Raw genomic sequence first — 21,438 nt, 5'->3', positions numbered from 1 at the left:
GTTACTGCGCTTCACTTTTGTATTTAGCGAAAGATGTTATGTAATACTGTGCCTACTAGTACATCAATTACATCCTTCTGAAGCTACGTTCACTGCTATGTATTCATTTCATGCAAATGCTCATAACTGCTTCTCATGTTACTACACCCGTTGAAAATGCCTAAACGGAGGCTTTCATTTTTTACTCCTTCATGTGCTCTACGAATGAATAAACATTGATTGACTGAGTGATTGCTTGATTGATTGAATACTTTATAAACAGTGGTGTGATCAAGTGGGCTGGCCCTACTGATGGACAGGTTTTCTTATCCTTGACCTCGACTAGCGCCCGCAAGCAACACTTCCGTTCTGCCTTCTCCCATACCAGAACCTAGGGCCAACCTTTTCCATTTTTTGTTACGGCAAACGCATTACTCCAGCCTCCTTTCTTTTCCTCCCCTTCGTGGCACATTTGCAGAGACAGTTCTGCGCACTCGGCATTGCACGGAGCGCCTTGGGTTGTTCACGCTGCTGCAGGCTATTCGTGCACTGAAGGAGTCATGCACGTAACGCAGAAGCGTCATCAAACGTAACACCACTCGCTCTTTCCCAAGTGACTATCTTGACAAGAAGAGTGCATGGGCTTCTGTTTGATTTTTTTTCAGCTGTTTCTACACGTACACTGAGGTAACACTTTACCGATATGATTTTTGCCCTGATCATCTGTCTGCGATGCCCAACTTTGGTAAGGAACCTTTTTAATAATGGCTCAAGGCCCATTTGGAGAAGCTGGTAAGGGGAAGAGATATTAGCTTGAGTATTTCGACCAGCCGGGGTTTCTGTAATGTTCAGTTAACTTTAGGCTTGTGTCAGTTTCTCGCACTTTTGGAGGTCCCGCCTAGCTGTGTCAGCACGGCGTAGAAAATCGCAGTGACAGAGAGAAGTGGAGGCACTGTTTTTTACCATGCCACGTGCAAGCATGGCCTTCAGGACTGCAATCTTGGGGGGAGTGCCTATCTATGTGCCACAGCGAGCCACTGTGTGATGCAGCGAGAGAGAGAAGTGCGATAAGATAAGAATGAAGTGCTCCTTGGGCGCAGCCACCATGCATGCGGCAGACAGACCAGTGTTGCGTGACAGTGTATTCGATGCTGAAATTTTGAACTGCCGTGCTGAACTAAGGCGGAACCTAATGGAAAGCGATGTGCTTTGTGAGCAACACTGGGTACTTTGGTTTCAGAGATGAATCTAGTTCATTACATCAACTGGCAGAACAATTTTACTTCATTAATATGAGGTTTTACATACATGGATCTCTCTAGAAAGTTTAAGGGGAATCGCATTTACTTTGCTACATCCATTATTTCATTATATCCCGTCTCGTTACAACAAGGTTCAAGTGAATTACCTTTTCTTTTTAATCTGTGCAACATGCTGCAGTGTCATGACATTACAGTAGAGGATGTCTACAGTGTACATTCATCCAAACAGAGCAACAACACACCTTCGAGCACAGCACTTCAAAGTAATAAGCACAATACTATGAACCTAATTAAACATGCAGAAAAACAAATCTTTTGTTTTCTTAGTTTGAGGACCAAGTGACGTCCACAGATACAATGTTTTCCGGTATCATATTCCAAGCTATAAAGAAAGCGTAAGCGGCTGCAGCAATTGTGTTTATGAAAACTTACTGAATACAGGCTTGTACGTTCTTCCTTTCATTTTTTTTCCCAAACAGGCATTCTGCATGACGCATGAACCAGTTGTCATCCCACACAATGCCATAAGTGCAAAGCCACAGTAAGCAGTCGCAGCAACTGTGCTGTGCGGTGCTCTGGCAAGCTCTTGCATGTTGACAGTGGTGACATGTGACTCCGTAAACAAGCCCTCACACTCCCTACCTTGGTAGCACAACGCAGAATGCTGGCAGTTGCCTCTTGGAAGCTGGTAAGCAAGGGCAAGCTGTCTTCAAGCACAGCTGGGCTGCTTATGCTGAAGAGAGAGACACAAACACAAGATTGCATCACAAACTGAAGCGTGGTGCTGGAATTCTACATTTCCATGCACATAACTTGAAGCAGGACGTTTAAGATGCGTAATTATAAAGTGGTGGCACAAATTATGTTCACATCTTGCATTAAAATGCAGCTTCACAGCGACACAACTAGCATGCTGTGAAGCGACAGCCAAATGGAGAGCCTACACAGAAATGCGCTCTGCAGTATGGTGAACTGCAGAAGCGTTTCCGCAGAAAGAAGCAGGGAAAGTGACAAACGTACAAAACATTTCTGGAGCCTTGCTTTGTGAAGATGAGGCCATTTCTTGTAAACCTTTAACTTAAATATTTCTGTGCCCAGTCATCTGCAAGGGTTATAACTCAGCACTGATCTTTAACATCCCTTTTCCAAAGGTAGCAGGTAGCATAACCTACCTGCCACAGGCAGAGGTAGGTTATGCATGCAAAAAATATGGTACGTGGCTTGTCAAGCCACGTGACACTGCTGATTCCTCAACTGTAGAAAAATTACAGTGCATGAGCACTACGAACTGCTTTGTCCCATCATGGCCTCAAAACAGAGCCTGTAATCAAAAGGTGCGACCTGAACGTATGAACACAAGCTGCGCCTTTTCAGTTCTGGGATGTGTATGTTGGCCACAAGATTACATGAATATTTTTCAGAACCATTGCATTCCGAGATCATTCAGTGTCAGTGGTAACTCGCACCAAAAATTTAAATGTATGAAAATGGGATGGTAGGGCTCCCTAGAGACAGTTGTTTCTAATCACTAATCCTAAATCATTAAAAGCTATACCAACTGCACAAGACTAATGAACGAAAAGAAAGCAAAAAGAAAACATCAACAAGCACAACACACACAAACACAAGTTCCATGCGCACAAGAAACGTCACCGAGGACACCAGCAAACTGAAGCCCGGATATGCAGCCGGTGGAAGCAGTGTCCTTCTAGCAGACATAGGCTGAAAGATGGACACGTACAGCACAAAACACTGGACACACGAATTACTGACACCACGTTCTCAAATATTAAACGGCAGCAGTGCCATATGAAATTAGACTCGTTAGAAAATGTGTGACATGGCTTGCACGCACATACCTCAGCGTTGGAAAGAATGACTAGGGGAGTGAGCTCATCACAGCTATATAGTTGTACAACTTGCAGACTCCGCAGCCTCAAATCAATCACTATGCTAAGCAGCTCTGCAGTGTTGCATCCCTTCACATGACCTAGCAAACTCAGCCACGCAACAAAATGAATGCTTACATGAGCAATGCTCAAGTTTGGTGTTTGTGTTGACAAGTGGTGTTGAACACCTTTGCGCACTGCTCAATAGCTCTTGTTGCCCCTGCAAGCGGGCAAATTCCTCCGAAGTCATGGTTCGGGTTATCGGCGACACGGCGATACTTGTTGCTCACCAGCCCGTGAGATGCAAGATGTAAGCTTCAACGACGGAACACACGGAAGAGATTGTGACGTCCGCTGTCCACCGTCCGCAGTTTTTTGTGCGGGGACTTCAGTTTCAAAGGAGGCACAGGGTGTGTTTATGCTGAGGGTACACGGGAGCTCAGTGGTGGGCATGGAGGCAACCTAGAGTGTGGTTCCTTAAATCTTGGAAAACATGGAATTGGCCTAGTATTTGTCTGCACTCTCGGCTTGATGGCGCATCGTATTTGCTCATTTCACGGTACGTCTTGGGTTTAATTTCAAACACAAAAGCGATTTCATATTTTCTGATGCTAACTTAAACGTTATCTGTTAAAACCATTTTGTGATCTAAAAAAATAAAATTGCAACATAATTTTTCAATTTCTTCTTGCGGGCAGTGCGTTGTGGTGAAGTACTAAAGATGGGTGATTATAAGTTGGAACCCAACTAATGTCTAGTGACAAGTGAAGATCAATCCTCAGCACTGTTTAGGGTAAACTATTGTTTGGATACTAGGTCATGTGGACAGGTAAACATTCGTTACCGTTTATTCTTTTCGATAATGAACAAGTACACTGCTGAGGCGCTATTTAGTGCAGTCATTGGTTCGAGGCAGTTGAGCCTGTGTGATTGATGATCTACGACGAATTGTTCAAGAAGCTGGTAATTAAAGGTGGCAGGGGTAAAACGTTAAAAAAGAAAGCAAATAAAGAGGTGGAAACTGCATGAATAATACCAAAGTAGGCTAATTATGAAGAGACTGATATTCGTGATGAAAACGTATGGTTCACAAGAAGAAAGCAAATTTGGGGGAATAAAATTATTTCAAATACGATGAGCAATTTAGAGAAGGAGCCAATTTCATATGTGGTGCACCTTTATTGATTTGCCTTGCCGCAAAGGAAGTCAGAAAGCTTTGGTTTTTAAATATACACGTGCAACGAGCTTGTGGAGAGTCGTTCGGCTCACCTCTGAAACACGTGCTCAGAGCGCAACAGAACGTCACTCAGCATGAAGAGGACATCACTCTCTTTCAGGTATTGCTTGCACGGCTGCGATAGATGTCAGCAGTGAAAAAAGAAAAAAGAAGAAGAGCGCAAATGAACATGTGTTTTCGAAGTTGCTCAGGATGGCAGAAAGAAAATGACTTCAACTTACTGACCATGTTTTATCACTAACAGCAGCTGAATTGTGAAATGTTCTCTTTGAAGGACATTGCTTAACAGTCTGCAGTGCTTAACAGGCAATTCTTTTGTTTTCAGAATGCAGATATTGTGTATTTTCAGCTATAATGAAATCACATCATTGTCTAAAGGAAGTTTCATAACTCTGCAATGTGTTTGTGTTATTTACTTATGCTCGTTTAGACATACCTATTGCTTTTACATTGTATTGTTTCTGTGCATGTTTCTTTAGTGCCAGTTGGAACACCTAGTCTAGGTGCTTTAAAATTGTTTTTTCACAGTAATGTAGAGAAGTCTATAACCTCTGCTATATTTTCACTGTATCTACTAGGTCTTTACTTTGGAATTCACCCTGTGCATTTGTTTTACAGAACGTCACCCTGGCAGTATTACTTGAGGTCCATTTTTGCTGTCTTTTACATCATTCATTGTAACATGGGGTAAACACAAATTGGGGTACATACAATAACTTGGGGTCAATACAAATACCAAAAGAAATCTTCAATCAATATTCATTCTTCCTTACAGCAACTGCTCAGGGACAATGATACTGACACATAGTTTAAAGGGACACTGAAGAGAGAAAATAATATTAACTGCAGTAGTAAATTATCTTTCTTGAATACAAAATAAACCACTCTTACCACAAGTGGAGGCTCGATTTAGCCAGAAAGACACAAAAAGAGGCGGTCACACCACCCTGCCATTGCCACGCCAGCTCAGTGTGCTGCCATGAATTTCTACGGCATCTGCTCGGGCATGGTTAATTTTGATCAGTAAAAATGTATTTCACTTCTAACGGAGCAAAAAGGGTTAGCAAGTTCCAAGAATTCTTACAGAACCACAATGACCCAAATACGAAAGAACGCTTTGAAATCCATGACATCACACCAGTTCTGCCAACCTCTTGAAGCCAGTTTTCTTGTAACTCGGATAAAAAGAATTCTTTAGGTTTCCCCAGATTCTTGCAAGACGTAGTTGTTCAGTTTTCAATGTTTCGTTTAAAGATAAACTTTTATGTTATGTAAACAGACTGCAAATATTTCATTTAAGTTTATTACTAATCTCACTTTAAAATATTTAAATGGTTACTGCACTCAAGCTGAAATGTTGTTAGGCTCACAGCCTCACTTGAAGCCATATACACAGATGAAGATGTCAGCAAGATTATACTTTGCACCATACACAAAAACAAGATTTACACAGAACATTCTTGGAATGATACAGAAGATGTGCACATGACGTGCCTCACAGAGTATAACAGCATCAAAGCTTTGTGCCGCTTTATGACGCTAACGAAAAAGATACGCAGTAACTTTTCTTGTATGCCGTGAATGGCGTAGCACCCCCACGCTTACATGTCATTTACAATGAAGCACACATAGTGGCTGTGCGCCAATGCCTCAGAAAAAAAAAAAAAACCCAGAAGACTCGAAACTCCTACATTGTTACAGATATCTGGCTTATACACGAAAAGAAAACCAACACTTACAAGAACACCGTTAAGACATTACTCAAGGACAGATTTCAGCAACATGTGTTTAGCTTTTCTGCAAGCGTTGCTGCTTGTTATCAGACTCTGTCCACTGACGCTGATACTTGACTTGCTACTTTGTTTGGTGTTGCGGCATATGCTCCTTTCTTGTTTTGCCAGTCACAGATCGAAATTTCCTTCAAGTGCACAGAAATCCACAACACAACATCAGTGCTTCGTTAACGATCACAGGGCATCCACACCCTGTTTGTTTCGCGCTATGCGTTCACTGTGCTGTGGCACAATCATAAGTCATGCTTAACGTGGTAATGCAAATGTAATTTGTGATTACTGAAATCAAAACACAAACACAATCAAACACAACGGCAGCAGTTCCATGCATCAGTCACTGTGGCATTGCGGCAGTCGTTTCTCATAGTGCAAGATTTTGCTAAATTCACACAAGATACCCAATTTCTGTTAACAATGCATAAAATATCTAGATCCAGAAAAATTTCCCTACAGTTGGCAGCACTGCATCACGGTGACGTATTGCTGACTTCTTGGAGCAAAATTTAAAATTTAACTTTCACCTTCACTCTCTTTTCTAATAATTTAATTCTAATAATGTTGCCGTGAAATTAATGAAAATAGTGTTATTAAACAAAGCTTTATCAGTCGAAACTGATTTTGTGTTTCTCTTTAGCAGCCCTTTATTAAAGGTTTGGCCAACTAGCCAAACGGAGGCTGCTCACACATTCACATTAAACTCGGCAAAAATTTAAATGCAACGTGGTAGCGAAGCACACTACACATACCAGAGCTAGAAGACCGTATCCCTTCAAGGCTGCAGCAAGGTTGTGGGTGTTTGTCTCTGATCGCAGTGTCTTTTGGAACTCCTGAATGAAATACTGCAAGTGCAAACAGGGTACATTAGGGACAGGATAAAGCCATTTCTTCATGCCAAGTCCAACACTCTCACACAGAAAATTGGGAAGTATGGCCCACTGTTAAAGGCAGCACCTAATTATTGTAGAAACACTGGTCAACATTACTCAGATTAGATAAAGAAGCTTCCACAATGATGTTTTGTAAGCTGATGCCTACTTGGTGCATCCAGCAGCCCATTTTCCTAAGCCTTCCACCGACGGTGGCTAGTATAGTTCCAACCTCCTATAGGTGTGGAAGACGGGCAAGGGAAGCATTATTCCCGCTACAGGAAGGTGTTGTCATCTTATAGAAACTTTGTAAAATAAAAAAAATAATGCAGAGGTTCCTCCTGCTTCAGCAAAAATGGATCTAGAGCATTTTCTACGTTTTGAGCCGATCTCAGCGATGCTGTCTGCTTGATTGTTTTGAGCAAGCGATGACTTCAGAAGGTGCATAAAAGCTTTGAAACAATTTTCTTAGCAACAAAACACATCTTCAAAATTTGCGGTGAGTCTGTTTCTTTGTGAATAAGTACTGACACTTCAGCATTACAGGTAGCAAAGAAGCGGACATGGTACATTCGCCAGTGCTGCGTTGTCCCACTTGATGCAGACCCCTGCTTCAGGCAATATCGTTGAAAATGAAGAACCTTTTCTAAAAATTTTCACCTGTTTTTTGAGCCGTAGATTGGCATCCCAACTAGACATTGAATCACCTTCCAACTTTTTTTTAATCTTATTTTTTTGTCACTAGATTCACAAAAGATATATTTCTCACTTCAGTACCAAAATTTGTGCCAGAGAGGGTCGAGTGACAACTACACGAAAAGCAAAGTCCTAAGCAGCATCAACAGTGCTCCTTACTTCGAATATATTCAAGTGATCCTTTCTGTCCTTTCCTTCAGCAAGTGCAGCGGCGACCTGAAACACACACACACGCAATAAATTTTCTTTTGCTTTATGGCAACTCGTGTTGAAACACACTTCAAACCTAGTACAATGAAGTAATACTATTAGCCTGAAACCATTAAATTAGAAGTTCTGTTAAAGTGACGCTTCTTTCTCTCAGAAATTAAAAAGATATCTCTGCTGGGTTTTACATTAACACTGTAATAATAGTGAATAAAGTGAACTGAACTGATCAGCGTAAGTGACTTGCAAGATACCCGACATCACCTCTCGCAGAAAGGACTCCAGTGCTGCCACTCCCAGCCACTTCATATCCCTGTTGCTGTGGCGACTCCAGTGGCCGATCTGCTTATACAGAGACTTGTACTCGTCCAACAGCAGCTGTCCAAAGAGGGCAGCATGCTTGGACAGCAGGATCAAGGCAGCTGGTTGAAGAAGAAAGGACATGAATTTTAAATACAATCAACATCTGATCTTTGAGACTCTCTAGGGGTTACGAAAACATCCAAAAAGTCAGGCAGTCCGAAAAAAAAAAGGAAAAAATCAATGCATCCTTTTTCTTATGCCTAAAGGTTGAAGTCACCACAGGCATGTCTGAAATAGCTCCGAAGGAGTGCTAATACACATATTGGGCGTAGCAGTGCTCATACTGTGACAGGAGACGGCGGGTGCATGAGTGTATAATTAACACATACTGTGTCCCGTGACAGTAACCAGGTTCCGCTTTTGGTATGCTTCACCGCAATACAATGCGTATGCTTGAACGCAAAACACCCCTGCAATGCAGCGAAGCTAACTTTTGACAACCGGCGTTGTGCACCCACTGACCCTTGTTGAACTTCCCAAGCCTCGAAGCCATCGGCGAGCATGACAAAGGCAGAGTCCAAGCGGTGGCTCAAATAAATTTGAGCCATGTGGATGTTCATCACCATGTGGTGAATAGTTACCCCCTTTCCTGTTCGTTTATTTTCAAAGCCCTAGGCTGATGTTGCCACTCACATGTCAGGCTGCACTGTAATCACAACGAACGCTCCTGTTGATGTTATCCTCTGTCGATATTATGACGCATTATAATATGATATCCTGTGTTATCCTGTGTTGATGTTATAACATGCCATACCTCTAATATGCTATACCAACACGCCCAGTCTTCAACCTTGGCAAGTTTCACCTATCTGTTTTACAGTGCGTGGCATGGAGTGGCATTGGTAGCATACTGCACGTTTTTTGTTGGCGATAATCCAAATGCGCCGCTGTTCCCTGCTGCAGTCGGCGCAATGTGGGCACCACGTTACGCTTCGGCAGTATCTGGCGTCGCCCACCAGTTTGACTTTGTTTTGGTTTCCCGTTGCCCTCTTAAAACAACACGGCACAGGAAAACAACAAAATACCCCTCGGGCTGCTAGAGCATCACCAGCGTGACGCATGTCGGCGTCTCGTGCCACGATGATCCGCGCAATGCTTCACATTACGTAGATGTCAACACTAGTCGAGTCTGTCAAATTCTGTAAGTTCCTTCGGATCGTACGTTTTCCCAGTTAGTACATTTTTTCTTGCATTTTTTTAAACGTATAAACGAGGTTCTACTGTATATACACCAAAATCTCAGACGCAGCCCAGCGATCTGCATTACGTCGGCCAAACTTAGCCAAGCCGGCACATGCTGCAGCTGCGTAGCTGCCCCAGCTATAACGATCCTTCTCGCTTGGAAGAAAATCAGACAGCCGTGTCCTTGGACTGGTCTCTGTCAAGTACGTGACTTGGAACATATGTCCATATCTGATCGGCTCAGATGTCCATGCCTCTCATGCTACTACATGCCTGCGCTGCCTCATCAAGCCTGCAGCAGGCTCGTCATGTAGGAACCCGTTTCTGTGTGCGCAGGCACTGCGTAAACGTCAACAAAAAGGGGCACCCTTACCTCGGGGGACGTCGTAACGTGTCGTCGCAGGGTTTGGCACCAACGCATCCTTCATGAACTTGAAGAGCAGGAAGTAGTCATCGGGTTCTGGAAAAAAGTGAAACCAAGAACGCATAAGAGTTGCCAAAAATTGAAGCTCCATTTCATACATACCAGGCAATGCTGCAGAAGCTATGCATTAGAACCTCATTATAACAAGTTGAAGGGGGAGCCGAAATTACTTCCAGCATTTACCAGAATCCGATGTACGCCTTTTTTTTTCTGAGAAAATGGGCCCAGAATTTGCTTGCACATTATGTTTGGATACAAAACCAAAACCACATTTGTGGCAATGGCAACAGCCCGCCATCACAGCTGGCACACGCACCATCAATGCCATCACAAGATGGCGACAAAGAATGTTTTCGTGACGCTTGCTGTGGGTTAATTTTGTGTGCGACCATAATCTGGACCAGTATTCTTGGTTAATCATTTTCGGAGACACTACTATCAGTTTTGGGAGATATTGTGTGACTCGGCATCAAATGCATCGACGCACATGGCTGTAAGCATTTCTGGCACTGTGATAAGCTTACTATCTACACAGTGCCAAAAACCCTTCTGGCCACATAGTAGTAGTATAGCACTAATTTGCGAGTAGCACTTTTGCAAAACACTTGGTCACACTGTAACGACTTCCCACAAGCTGTAGACTGATACGTCCCATTTTCCCACTTTCAATGCTCTAACAGATGCAGTTTACAGAACCGAAATAGTTTTGGTGCAGAGTCCTATAATATGACTGCTGGGTTTGTCGTGGCTGTGATACTTCACAGGAGCAGAATATGCAGAAGTGCACAGCATGGTAAACAAATTTAATTATGTAATTTATTGTGCAAAGCTGATACAGTGGGCCGTGAGGGATGCCACAGTGGAGTACTGTGTATTAATTTTGACTGCCGAGTGTTATTTCCTTCCCATTTTTCTTTGATCTACTTAGGTTTACATATGGCATAACATCAAAATGAAACATAAGCATGTCAGCAATATTGTACAGATACTGCTAAAGCGACTTATAAAATGTGTTGTCCACAAGCCACCCTTCATAGTCTTCAGGTTGGTCGTTTCACAAGTCCACATCCCTAAGTACAATTTTGCGAACTTTGCCCAGGGCATGACGTAACCAGATGATTGTGGATGCACGAGCAGAGCGCTTCAAACAGTGGACATTGTCTTCATGTGGTTGACCTCAAGAACAAATGGTGGCTGGTGTAAGGACTGCCAAGCTCGGAGTCTACAGAGAGACTTCCACCACACGTGAAAGATTGCTGGGGAGAGGAGCAGGCACGTGGGGGGCCGTGAGGGCCCGTGTCCCGCCGGAGGATAGATTTTCCGGGCCATGAGAACAGACCAGGGGTTGAGAAGGATGGGAATTACAGGACGGGATGGGAGTTACAGGTGGTGAGAAAGAGTGAGCATTGCGGTCTGCAAGGTTATTGTTACGGGCATCACCATGTGCTTGCCCGTAACCATGCCCAAGGCTTGTCGAGTTTGGGAACCTTCTCACAAATACACGGCATCTTTTTCTATAACGCACGGGACAGTGCACCAGCATATGGAGGACAGACAGAAGAAACGGACACAACAGCTGGCATCCAGTTCCTTCTGTTAGTATTGCATCTGCTGGTGTGGTTTTTTGCAATCGATTGCCGGCGAGCCCAGTCACACACTGCGGTTAAGTAAATTTAGAACGTACTCTGCAATTCATGGCCCATGATTGTCTTTGCATTGAAATGTGGTTCCCACGGCCGGCAAATGAACCTACGACCTCGTACTCAGCGGAAAGCCGCAGCCAGTAAGCCAGTGCCAGGCAATGAAGTGGCATGTCACCTGATTCGAATCCAGTGCCAAAGCTGTGGAGGTAACCGGACAAGCCTTGAAGGCAGCCGGCTAAGGCCGTCCTTTCTTTCCCGGCTCCAGTTTTCTGCACAGAGAAAACTTGGTTGTAGACAACTTCCCATACATGCACAGCCTTTGGTTTCAAAGTCATTAGGAGAACAAAGTTTTTTCACATTCTACATAAGTTGCATTGCACTGACGCAACTTCTAGTGCTAGAAAGACGCAGTGGGGGGAAAGGCATCAGTTGGACTCCTTCTGCAGAGCTACTAAGCTGTACAGGTGCAGCAGGGAACCGACTAGACGTCCATGAGTTGGCTGCGATCACGGGCAGTAGCTCTGTTTTCGTTACCACAGGCTGTACACATACACATGTGAAGCAATTTATGGTTTGTAACAAAAGAACTACTCACACGCAGAATGTTGCTTGAAAATATTGAAGGAAGAGAGAACTGGACTCTTCGAGAAATCAAGGTTTGGGTGGCCGAGATTGGCCTCAATACTGCTAATAAATGATTATGCATGGTTATGCGAAATAGAAGTGTTCATTTTTTATCTGCACAAATCCATATTAACATTCTTCAAAGTACATGCCCTAATACAAACATGTTTTCTCCTTCCTCGCCTTTTGATTATGGGTAGATATGACTTTGCAAGCAACCACATTTCTTTTACAATACTATGTGAAACCTCCCTTATGGGGTATAAAAGTAGATTATTTCACTATGTGTATGTATGTTTAATATCGTTACGCAAACGAAGGATTAAGAGCTGGAGACTATTTACAAAGTATATCTACAAAGGATAACTGCAGCGCTGGCCAGTTCAGCCGACAACTCGAGAGCCAGAGAGCATTCGTCGTCTTCGTCAGGGCATCCGCATGCATCGCCCACAAGAAACACGCATTGTGCACGTATCATTATGTTTTCTTATCTGTTTACCATGTTTACTGTCTGCCTTGTAGCAGGGGGCCCAGACACCCTTCAAGTGAAACAAATGTTCACTTTTTCTCTCTGGCCCCTGCTGTTTTCTATAAGAGAACGGAATAAAAAAATGAAACAAAGGACTAGATGCACAGTTTCACTGAGAGACCAGAATAACTTGCTTATGACAACAGCTGGTTGCAAAGATCGGAAGGAGACGGCAGGCAATGATTGCTGGTTGTGCACCTACTAGAGGGGGCAAACAGCGAGTCACGGTTGAAATAGACGTGCAGGTATGCACTACTGCGTCCGGTCATAAAGACACTTACCCTGAGCTGCTTCAACTCTCCGAGGTACAGAGACAGCAGTTTGTCACTGTACGGATTGGCCGCTGCTGGATGGTGCTCAGCGATGATGCCCAGGACACACAGCACTTCAACCTTCACTGCAGATAGTGACAACAAGGTGCACCTCACTTTCTTGGCTTGAAGAACAAGATGACGTAAAATTGGATCGACAGCTGAAATTCGGGATACAATTTCCTGGACAGTGATTAAAAGGACCGCCACCGTGGCTACCACTGCAGTGATTCTGCTGAGGATAATGTGAAAAGCTAAGTGTAATTTTTTTTTCACTTTAAGCTACTTTGTCACACACAGATTTGTACTAGAAAAAGCCTCAACGCTTGATAGAGATCATATACTGGGAAAATTGGGAGAGGGCTGAGCTTGTTTTGTTTGTCTTGCATTTATGCAAGGCAAAATACGACATTTATGACAAATGGCACGAGTCTCATGGGTCATGCAGCCATCATGAGGTGGCAGCATCGCATACCCGGATAAAAGAATTTTCGAAGCAGAAAGAGCACCTACAAAATTATGAGTGAAAGCAAATTTCAAACATATACGATCAAAAGCTGCATGCACATGCCCGCCGCCTTGCATGGGCCTGCAAGACTTCGATTTAAAATTGAAATGTCCTGGCTCGCTTGTTAATCTAGTGCCAGATTTTATCAGCAGCAATGCACACTGTATTGTGAGCACAATACACTGCAATCTCGGGCTGGGTTCTATTGTTGTCAAAGTCATGCTGTTTCACCTGTGCAATGATTCTTACAGGTGCTAATGTCGGTCACTTGCACTTGTATTCCACTGAAATCTGTTTTGTCATAATTCGGTCACAAATGACAAAAATTTTGATTGGTGGCATCATAATGACAATCGCTATCAAGCTACAAAACACCTGCCTTTTATGACAAAATGATAAAAGCTGGCAGATCGAATATACTATGCAGTCTTTGGTGACAGTGGAACTGCCAGGTAATGTGCAGATTACCACTGTACAAAGGGCATACCTGTAGGAGTCATCTTTGATGGCTGCGACAACAAGATGAAAAACCGATCTATCAGGCTTGGAATGTCCAGCTTTTCACCAATGTCCAAGCCCTGACAAGATTCCAAGACCTGTCAAAAAAAAAAAAAAAAAGAAGAAAGGCAGATAGAACAAATACGATGCTCTGGACATAACCACAGGCTCTATGCAGACTGGAACAAGCAAAGTTTAGTGAGATTAACCATGACATTTTAGAATGTTCTTCGGCTAAACACTCTTACTTCATTCGGAAAATTAGACAGCAGCGCTTCACCTTGACTGAAGTAGGCACTGCACACCCATGGCAGCCAACGGCAAAGGCTGTTGGACAATTTTGAGTCCAAGCGCTCTCGGCATCTACTTGAACGTGCTGGAGAGCGAATGTTTGTTTTGAAAGTGAAGCTTTCTTTGCCTCGTACCCAAATTTTGCAGATGTCGGCTGCAGTCTTATCGAGTAGACAACAACTTGGGCCACTGAGCCATGTGCCCATAAATTTAGACAACTTTGGCCAATAGGGGATACGACACTGGACATGCCCAATTAAATATGTGCAGCTGGGTATGTACCCACTCCTGGCAAATCGTCCAGAATGAGCATGTGTCACTATGACACAAGGCTTACAAAAGCCTTAAATGTGGTTAGACATGTGTTGTACTTCTCTGTGCATACACCTATCATCAACGCTCCGTCGACAAGCATCACACGTTTGACTTGTGATGCAGACAGCTAACAGCTGCAGGTGATGGGGCTGTACTCGTGTCATCCGCAACTGCTGCTACCTCGCTAACTTAAGCAAGCTTCCCACCTCAGTTGAATTCCAGCAATGAGTTGAATTTGCATGTCTTTCAAGCAAGTTCCGTCTGCAACAATCCCCCAGGTGTATTGATGATCTGCAGCGACTTATTCATTCAAAGAGCGACACTGTGCTCAACTCGGTGGAGTCGACGATCAGCTTCAAGTCGAGGCCTATTTGTGAACATCGGGCCTCGACTAGAACAAAGAAGGTAGAACAAAGAACTAGCAAGCTGACCTTGGACAGCAGGACCAGAGCTGCACACCGCACCTTGGCTGTCTTGTCTCTGAATGCCAGCTGGGTGCCGACATCCTGTGTAGTGGCAACGACACAAAAACAGAAAGACAAAAAAAATTACCTGTCATTGCATTTGTACTGGCGCTGTAGAGGTTGACTAATGAAAAAGATTGAGCCACCAAATCAGCAGGAAATGATGTAAGGAGCTCTCTGTGTAACTCATGTTTATACAAGATTTTTTTTTCCAGTATAGTGACTTTATGAATTTCTGTGATGGGACAAACCTTAACAACCATGGCATGGCTGAAGAGGTGCGATGGGACTTTTTCGAACCAGCCAGTGAGGAGCTGAAGACCTTTCGCCTTGGCATCCTTCAGCTGAAACGAATTGTGGCAAGATTTACCCACACGTTGAGTGATCTGTGAAGTACGCTTCAGCTGTTTTATTTATTCCATGAATGCACGACAGCCACAAAAGCCAACCAAGCAAACGGTACACTTAGTACACCTAGAGACTCGTTACATATATAGTTACACAAATTAGAGAGTAATAACTCAAACACGAAGGAGATAAAGCAAAACCCAATACATTGTCCTTGCTTTTGCATGAAGCTCACTGGAATATTCATATGTAGCCATGCAGTCATTAAAATAGAATGGCCTTCTTTGTGAGAAAACAACAACAAAAACATGCTAAACTGGTGTACAAATAAAGAATAAACATGAACCAAAGGGCAAAATGTTGTGCATTAGCCTATTGTAAGCCTAAACGTGGCTATGAGATGGATGCCGGCGAACATATTTTACCTTGACCTTCGTCTAAGGCCTGGGTTGTGCTTGTCCCATAGGTGTGTACTGATGTTGCCAAGGCAAGCTTTACTTGTGTGGGCTGCTGCTGCTGCTTTCCTTGCATGTCACATTAGGAAAACTTGATTTCAAGCTTTCTTGTGTGTTGTGGGAAAGATTGCTCTTCAGAACTGACTTCCCCTTTCGTTATTTTTGACGAACATAAGGGATGGAGGTGAAATAATTTATCGAACCAGCGTATTTTGTGTAATATTTAGTGATATCCCACGTAGGGCAACTTGTTTGCATACTTCTGTTTTGGGGGAGGGGGCAATGCACGTGGGGTGTCAGTCCACGGTTATGACTGAGTGCCGGCAGCGAGCACATCGACCCACCTGTTCGCTGACGATGGATCTTTTCAGGAAGGAAACTAGGCTCTTTTCATCGCTGACGAGCAGGGTCGTAATGTAACCTGCGTTAAACAAAAGACCGATTCACTATTTTTCTTTTCTGGCGACAGTACACGGTGTAAATGCCCGACGCTGGCAAGCAACCGTGTTCGGTGACAGTAGCAGACAAACCTTCGTCCTTATCAGAGAAGGCTTGGTCTTGACAGGTACGGTCGACTTCATCAACCAAAGTCAGCGCCTCGTCAGGTCTTTCTGAGGCGTGTAGCTTAAGGAGCGCCTCGCGAATCTGTTCAGTCATTCTTGAAGTACCTAATGGTGAAGGAGTAATCTCTGTCAAGCACCGTTAGTAAGAACAAAGTAGCGGGCACTGCTTTAATCTAACGCGAAAGGTTAACCATGGTTTAAATGCAAGCGGCTAACTGCTCACCAGGAGTCTAGATGAGCTGCCAAAAACGAAACAGGCCATGCAGCGTTCCTAAAGTGGTTTGCCCGTTCAGCCATCCAAAAGGTACACCATGAAGAGATGAAGTGCGGTAAGAAAGCACGTGTGTGCGAGTGAAAACAAAACAACACAAAGCGTGGCCTCTGCGAGTATACAACGTGAGTGTCTGAAATCTTTGAGGCCATGCATAAAGCTACTTGCGCGCGTCAGTAGAGGGTTGGTTCTTGTCCTGATGAAGGTGTTTTGGTTAGGAATAACAGCAATTATAAGCACAAATGAATCAAGCATTTAATTAACTGCAACACTTTCGATTATTTTGTGAGCGAATAGAGAAGGTAAGCACGCTTTCGGTTGCATCTACTAAGTTTTTTTTTTAGTTTCTCCAAACGCGGTAGGAAAAGAATCTTTCCGGGTGCATACATTGTGCTAAAATCACGTGGATTCGGGAGCACGCTGTAAACGTAAACAAACATGAGAATAAACGCGAAAACTCAAGTTTGGTCTCAGAGCGTGGTCCTGGTTCCTTACAGAGAATATCATGTCGCAAAGTACGTATTGAAATTCAGCGAGTTCAAAGGCAAACTCGTCGGAAAAAGACGCGCACTACGTTGCAACTGCCGCAGGTATCACGAATGGATGAAGGACCCTTACCTGCAAGCGATGACAGCTTCAGAACCCCTGAGCCTGGAGCAAGAGTACGAGATGCAGAAGTCGTGGCTAGAGGACGAAGACAGTTGAGTAACAAGATTTACCGCTTCCTAGCAAAATTGGCTAGGAGTGCAAACCGTAACCGCTAACAGATCGATGATACTGCTTTCCAGAATGCACGTTTATCATCTTGGACCGGGAAACATACGAAAGTAGCAAGGATGAAGTGGGTTTGTATGGAACTCTGCTCTAGTTTGTCTCGGCACGCTACTAACAGTGTTGTCGTTTCATTAGAGGCGATGATCGGCGACGTCAACCTATTCTTCAACGACCAGGACCGTCCTCGTGACGCAGAAATTGAGGTTATGATTGCAGGTGCGTTGCTCTTGTTGTTTTGAACTAGAGAGTGTGTGACGCACTGTGTCCTGCTTGTCTGACCACAGAGTCGTCAAAACGCCGGAAAGGCCGTGGCAAGGAGGCGATTCATCTGATGATGAGATACGGTGGGTGAATTTTCAAGCTTTGATGCACCCTTACTACTGTCGATGCGACTTGAAAGCTAAGTGTTTAGATCCGTTAAGTGTTGGTAATGTAATGCACCAGATTTCGTTACGTGCCATCATAGTTAATGGTCGTACATAGCGAAAAAAATAACAGACCGCATGATCAGGGTCAGCGTGAAAAACGGTAAATAGGGTGCCTCAATGCTCACCCCCTCCCTCGCTACGGAGCTGCATGCTGGGAGGAGGACATCGAGGCATCCTAGGGTGACAGCACTGCTCTGGGCGTCTGGTGGTTTGAGTCGAAAGCTTGTCTGGAATTACCGAAAGTACCAAGAGTACTGGCACTAGAAACAAAGTATTGCAGGGGATGTGCATGTATTGACAAAGTGTGTTCAACAGGTAGTTTGCCCTGAAAACCACGTGTAGTCAGCTTGGTTTGACTGAGACATTCGGAATTATTAGCGAGGTAAGGCAGGAAAACACCTGCAGCTTATTTTGAGGAGTAGCAATGATGAAAACAGATCAAAACATAGAGGTAGAACCGATTGACACTATCTGAACCCTGAAGACACAAGCATATTGCAGATAAACTGCACTACCGGTATAAAATAAATTATTTAATGTTGCTGCAAGTGAAAAAACAAAAAAGCTAACCTACACGGCCTTGCCATATTGAAAAATGCTAGCTTGTCTGGGAAAATATCAGAACCCTTGCTTATTCACAGGTGAAATCTGCACATTACCAAAGGTACAAATTTTAGCCAGTCTTGTAAAAAAAATGCAGGTCAAGAGAAGCTGTCAACACAGTAATGTTTTTTGTGTTTCTGAAACACACAATGCAAGCCTTTGTGACCATTTTTTCATTTCGAAGAAAAACATGTACTGGCTTTGTGCTAAAAAGGCATTCATGCAGTGTCATGAAAAGTATACATTGCCTAATGTATGAAAAAGTGCTTCAGGTAGTCCACATGGTACTTTTGTTGATCATTACAGGTATTGAAGAACTTCATGTCATGGCTTTCTCAGCCAAAATAAAATTGATCAATGAAGTCAGTCGAAGGTTGTTCGAGAGCATAGGATTTACTTTGGTAAGGCAAAACCTACAATTACTCACAATGTGAATGATTGTTGCATTGTTAAGAGACTATATTCGCCATATTTCTTTAAAAAATTCTTTCCTCTGAATCCATTAATCTTTTTGTCCTTCGTCCCATGAATCTTCTGGTGCCAATGATAGCAGGGACATGATTTTGTGCAAGCCTATGAAATCTGGGGTAGAAAGAATGGAAAAATGAAAGAATCATTACTGTTTACAACCCTACAAATGCATTGCATGTATGAGAACCATGAATGATTTTGAGCCCTATGACTAGTGGGATCCTTAGGACGACAGACATGAATCAACTACCGATCGCTTTCTGAAAGTCCTTTTGGGTTCATGGCGGAAATATTCTGCCGTCAGGCAGTGAAGGCAATAAGGGCTTCATGATAAAAAGAACTGGATGTACGATTGTAATAAATGTTCCTAGTTTTTTTTTATTCATGCAAATCTGCTTTGTTCTTATCATCATCACCATTACTTTCTTCCTTTCCTTCTGTTACCATCCAGTGGGCTTATTGATTAACCGGTTTTGACAGCTAATTAGCATTGCATATGCAGTGTCTTGGGAAGTCCTGGACAGTCGGGGACGACAAATCGAAGAAGCCCAGTGCTGTAGCAAAGAATTTTTTTGGGAAAGGGGGGCGGGTGCATGAAGGGGGTACGGGCCCAGTGTGCTCAACCTTTACTATGCCCCAACCCTTACCTCAATGATGGCTATAAGAAAGTAGTTCAAGCCTCCATATATCTCATCTTTTACGTTCTAATAAATCTCTCTTTTTAGAGTACGATAAAAATATACTTGAACCTCGTTTTAACTATACAGGATATAACGAAATAATGGATATAACAAAGTAAATGCAGTTTGCGTTGAAATTTCCATAGAGATCCGTGTATTTGAAACCTCGTTTTAACGGGGTAAAGTTGTTGTGTTAATAAATATAACGAACTAGATTTGCCTCTGAAACCAAAAATACCAGCCATGGCGCTTCAAGCATATCGGTTTCTGCTGGGTTTGGCATTCCTGTGGCGGGGCAGTACAGTATTTGAACGTCTAATAATGTGTCAGCGCTGCTCACAAGCAGCACTTCTTTCTTATTGCACCTCTCTCTCTCTCTCTCTCTCTGCGGAAAGTAGCTGGCGAAGCTAGGCGCACCCTCCGAGATCGCCATTTGAAAGGTCATGCATAGCGGCACCGTTCCACACATCGGTGATGATGCTGGTGCACGGCGTGCTAAAAGCCAGCGCTTACACTTCTCTCTCTCTCTCATCTCACTGCAGTGTGGCGCGCTGTGCTGATGCAGCTAGGCGTCACCTCCGAGATTGGGTGAAACCGGTACGAACCGGCCAAGCCAAGCTGGCGCGCTCGCACAGCGGTGCCGCGGGGCCACGAGAAAGAGGCGGATCAGATCGTTTCGCTTTCAAGGGCCGAATGCGTCCGCGTTTCGGGCACTGTGCCAAGCTGATAGCCGAACAGTGTGCTAGTGGTTCCCTTCAACCGCGTCGCCGTTTCGCCAGTTTCACGACAATATGAGCGAGCTAAGTGGGATGTGGAGGCAAAAGACCATCACAATGGATCATATGGACACCATCGTAAAGGCTATCGCGTCAGGTTCTAAAAGTCACATGTTGCGCACGCCAGAAAGTCTTTTGCTGTTTGCTTTATTGAATTTTCATCGCACACGCGTCGGCGTAGCGATTCGGCGGGCCGCGGAGCCACGTTAAAGTTGTGCATAACATTGGGCATATTCTGCAGTAAAATGGATAAAGTGAATTAATTTAAGCTTCTCCTTCAACTTCGTTATAACGAGGTTCGAGTGTACCTGCTTAGCAGGCTTGTGTCACCTGCAGAGTTTCTTCTCTGTATCGAATGTCAGGTGTATCTAGGCATTGTAACACATTGGAATACTATTTGCTTCGGATATGTTTGCTGCCCACAGCGTTCTGGATTAAATGTCTGTATGTACCATTTGCCTTGATGGGACTTCATCTATTTTATTTGTTGCAGGTATCGACAAGCAGTGTTTTTGAAGAAGCAACATACCATATTGAAGTCAATGATCAGTTGACAACCGCCTTGCGTTCTGCTACACCAGATTACAAACTTCATTCACTGTCATAATTACTGGTTCTTGGTGTATACATGTCTCAACACAACATGCAAATAACTGTACATGAAGCAGAGCTGAAATTAGTAGTTCACATGTGACAGTGAGAAGTGGCAGGCAGACTGAAAACGTGAACCCAGAATAAACTTTATTTGATCAAACTTGTGCGCATTAAGTGGCACAACTATGAGTGCATGTTGAAGTGAGCATTTCGTTATGCACAAACAAACCTCTATTTATGCCATAGAGCTGTTGTACTGAGTATACACTGTAAAATAATTCACACGCTTAACACTTTTCCTACCTTAGACGAGCTGAGCTCATCCATAGGTTTGTGCCGCTCCCACCGAAGATGAGCTAGGCTCGTCCCCGCTGGAACAAGCGCTTGTACGCAG

General features: G+C 43.7%; 2 protein-coding genes across 4 annotated transcripts in view; one reads left to right on the top strand and one right to left on the bottom strand.

The window, feature by feature from the left end:
• The window catches only part of LOC135898644 (DNA-dependent protein kinase catalytic subunit-like), a 193,693-nt gene extending 176,866 nt beyond the window's left edge, over nucleotides 1-16,827 (bottom strand). For both annotated transcript variants that reach the window (XM_070523647.1, XM_070523648.1), the window contains exons 1-14: nucleotides 16,671-16,827; nucleotides 16,415-16,552; nucleotides 16,229-16,305; nucleotides 15,333-15,425; nucleotides 15,049-15,123; nucleotides 14,001-14,109; nucleotides 12,976-13,091; nucleotides 11,717-11,810; nucleotides 9,848-9,934; nucleotides 8,194-8,351; nucleotides 7,882-7,938; nucleotides 6,907-6,999; nucleotides 4,400-4,482; nucleotides 1,884-1,974 (exon numbers count right to left, since the gene is read on the bottom strand). In XM_070523647.1, coding sequence (XP_070379748.1) covers nucleotides 1,884-1,974; nucleotides 4,400-4,482; nucleotides 6,907-6,999; nucleotides 7,882-7,938; nucleotides 8,194-8,351; nucleotides 9,848-9,934; nucleotides 11,717-11,810; nucleotides 12,976-13,091; nucleotides 14,001-14,109; nucleotides 15,049-15,123; nucleotides 15,333-15,425; nucleotides 16,229-16,305; nucleotides 16,415-16,541 — 1,260 coding nt within the window. In that variant the 5' untranslated portion in view covers nucleotides 16,542-16,552; nucleotides 16,671-16,827. The remainder of the gene's footprint in view (nucleotides 1-1,883; nucleotides 1,975-4,399; nucleotides 4,483-6,906; nucleotides 7,000-7,881; nucleotides 7,939-8,193; nucleotides 8,352-9,847; nucleotides 9,935-11,716; nucleotides 11,811-12,975; nucleotides 13,092-14,000; nucleotides 14,110-15,048; nucleotides 15,124-15,332; nucleotides 15,426-16,228; nucleotides 16,306-16,414; nucleotides 16,553-16,670) is intronic.
• A 259-nt stretch (nucleotides 16,828-17,086) lies between these two features.
• Nucleotides 17,087-21,204, top strand: Mnat9 (microtubule-associated Nat9). Of its 2 annotated transcripts, XM_065427641.1 has the most exons (7): nucleotides 17,087-17,233; nucleotides 17,309-17,418; nucleotides 17,507-17,563; nucleotides 17,628-17,708; nucleotides 17,777-17,836; nucleotides 18,830-18,924; nucleotides 20,944-21,204. In XM_065427641.1, exons 1-7 carry the CDS (start codon nucleotides 17,157-17,159, stop codon nucleotides 21,055-21,057), a joined length of 594 nt encoding a protein of 197 aa, XP_065283713.1. In that variant the 5' UTR covers nucleotides 17,087-17,156; the 3' UTR covers nucleotides 21,058-21,204. The 2 variants fall into 2 exon arrangements, with proteins under 2 accessions (XP_065283713.1, XP_065283714.1); XM_065427642.1 differs by lacking the exon at nucleotides 18,830-18,924.
• Nucleotides 21,205-21,438: the final 234 nt, after the last annotated feature.

Source organism: Dermacentor albipictus, chromosome 8 (assembly GCF_038994185.2).
Source record: "Dermacentor albipictus isolate Rhodes 1998 colony chromosome 8, USDA_Dalb.pri_finalv2, whole genome shotgun sequence".
NCBI lineage: Eukaryota > Metazoa > Arthropoda > Arachnida > Ixodida > Ixodidae > Dermacentor > Dermacentor albipictus.
The sequence above is the reverse complement of the archived record's forward strand: the minus strand, read 5'-3'. Positions and strand labels throughout refer to the sequence as shown.